The sequence below is a fragment of the Otolemur garnettii genome, unplaced genomic scaffold (genome assembly GCF_000181295.1).
Source record: "Otolemur garnettii isolate 467f Iridium unplaced genomic scaffold, OtoGar3 scaffold00077, whole genome shotgun sequence".
Taxonomy (NCBI): Eukaryota; Metazoa; Chordata; class Mammalia; order Primates; family Galagidae; genus Otolemur; species Otolemur garnettii.
The window spans coordinates 254,061-255,437 of NW_003852472.1; the positions used below are offsets into that span (position 1 = coordinate 254,061).

General features: G+C 54.2%; 1 protein-coding gene across 1 annotated transcript in view; it reads right to left on the reverse strand.

Moving 5' to 3' along the window:
• Positions 1–695, reverse strand: part of IFT22 (intraflagellar transport 22) — a 7,938-nt gene extending 7,243 nt beyond the window's left edge. Inside the window, exon 1 of the mRNA XM_003794171.3 lies at positions 603–695. Coding sequence (XP_003794219.3) covers positions 603–647 — 45 coding nt within the window. The 5' untranslated portion in view covers positions 648–695. The remainder of the gene's footprint in view (positions 1–602) is intronic.
• Positions 696–1,377: the final 682 nt, after the last annotated feature.

A 1,377-nucleotide genomic window follows, 5' to 3' on the forward strand; every position in this document is an offset into this window, starting at 1 on the left:
GGCCCGGGCTGGATTCAAACCCGCCAGCTCAGGTGTATGTGGCGCTTGAGCCACAGGCGCCGAGCCTGTCTACATGATTTTGATGCTGGCTAAAGTTGGAGAATATTCATCTATTACTTGTATATATTTTTTCTTTACACGTTTAGCTTTAATCCATCTGAATTTTATTTTTGTGCATGGTGCGTAGCACAAATGTAGATTTAATCCCCATTACTACAACCACACACACTAATAGCCAACTGTTCCAAGGCCATACAATAAATAGTCCAATCTTCCCTCTAGGTCCTCTCGTCCCACAGACACATTCACAACCTATGACCCTGGTAGCAAAGCACAGAGTCAGGAGACCTAGGCTCTGGTTCCAATGAGGCCACTCACTACCTTGGGCCTGAGTAACATGGGGTCCGCTTCAACCGCCCCCTCCGGAAGGTGGCTGGGATAAAGGTCTGAAAGCGCAGAGGTTGACAGTAAGGGCGGCGGCGCCCACCCAGGTGGCCGCTTGGGACTAGGTTCCTGCCTGCGGGGGGCCTCCCGGCGCAAAGCACAGACTGGAAGTGAGGGGCGCGCTAGCCTAGGTGCCGCGGCGCCAGGCCCAGCCTCACCTCGCAGGGCCCCACGAAGAGGATCTTGGCCTTCAGCATCGTCATCAAGGGCCGGGGAGCTCACCGGAGCCCACGGAAGTCCACCCGAGCGGTGCAGAGCTCACCGGAGCGGGCAGGTCCGAGCGGAGCTGGAGTAGCTAAGCTCATTGGCTACCTCCGTTTCCATGGCGACGGTGAGCGGCCCGCAGTGGCCGACGGGATCGGCCAGTTCCGGCATCACAGGCGGAAAGGGGCCGGGACGGGGCCGGGCCTGGGCTGGATGGGAGCTGCCTTGAGACTTCTGCTAATCGGGCCTGGTTCTTTGCGGAGATGCAGAAAGTGAGACCCCGGCAGGCGGTGGAATTGCCGGTCCTTAATCTTCTTTCTTTCTCCCAATAACCCCGAGAGGTCAAACAGGCCATCCAGCTAACGAACTGGGCTTGGAACCAGGCCTCTGGCTGCGGTATCACTTTGGCATGATACTGTCCACACTGGGAACGGATTTTTTCAGAGTCCTGGCCCTGCCTAGAAGAAGTCAGGAGAGTCTGGTCTCTGTAAAGAGATCCTCCACTCACTATCATTTGGGTGATCAGGGAGAAACGGAAAGAATGATATTCTGACCTTGTTTACACAGTGCAGGTGAGTAAAAACAGTGCTAGATACCGTTATAAAGTAGACTTTAGGCCAACCTTAAATTACCGAGTCAGGCCAGATTTTTGGACAAGACCATGAAATCTCTATGTGCCAAGAGTGCGGCTACAACATATGCCAGCACAGAAAATAGCTAATTATGACA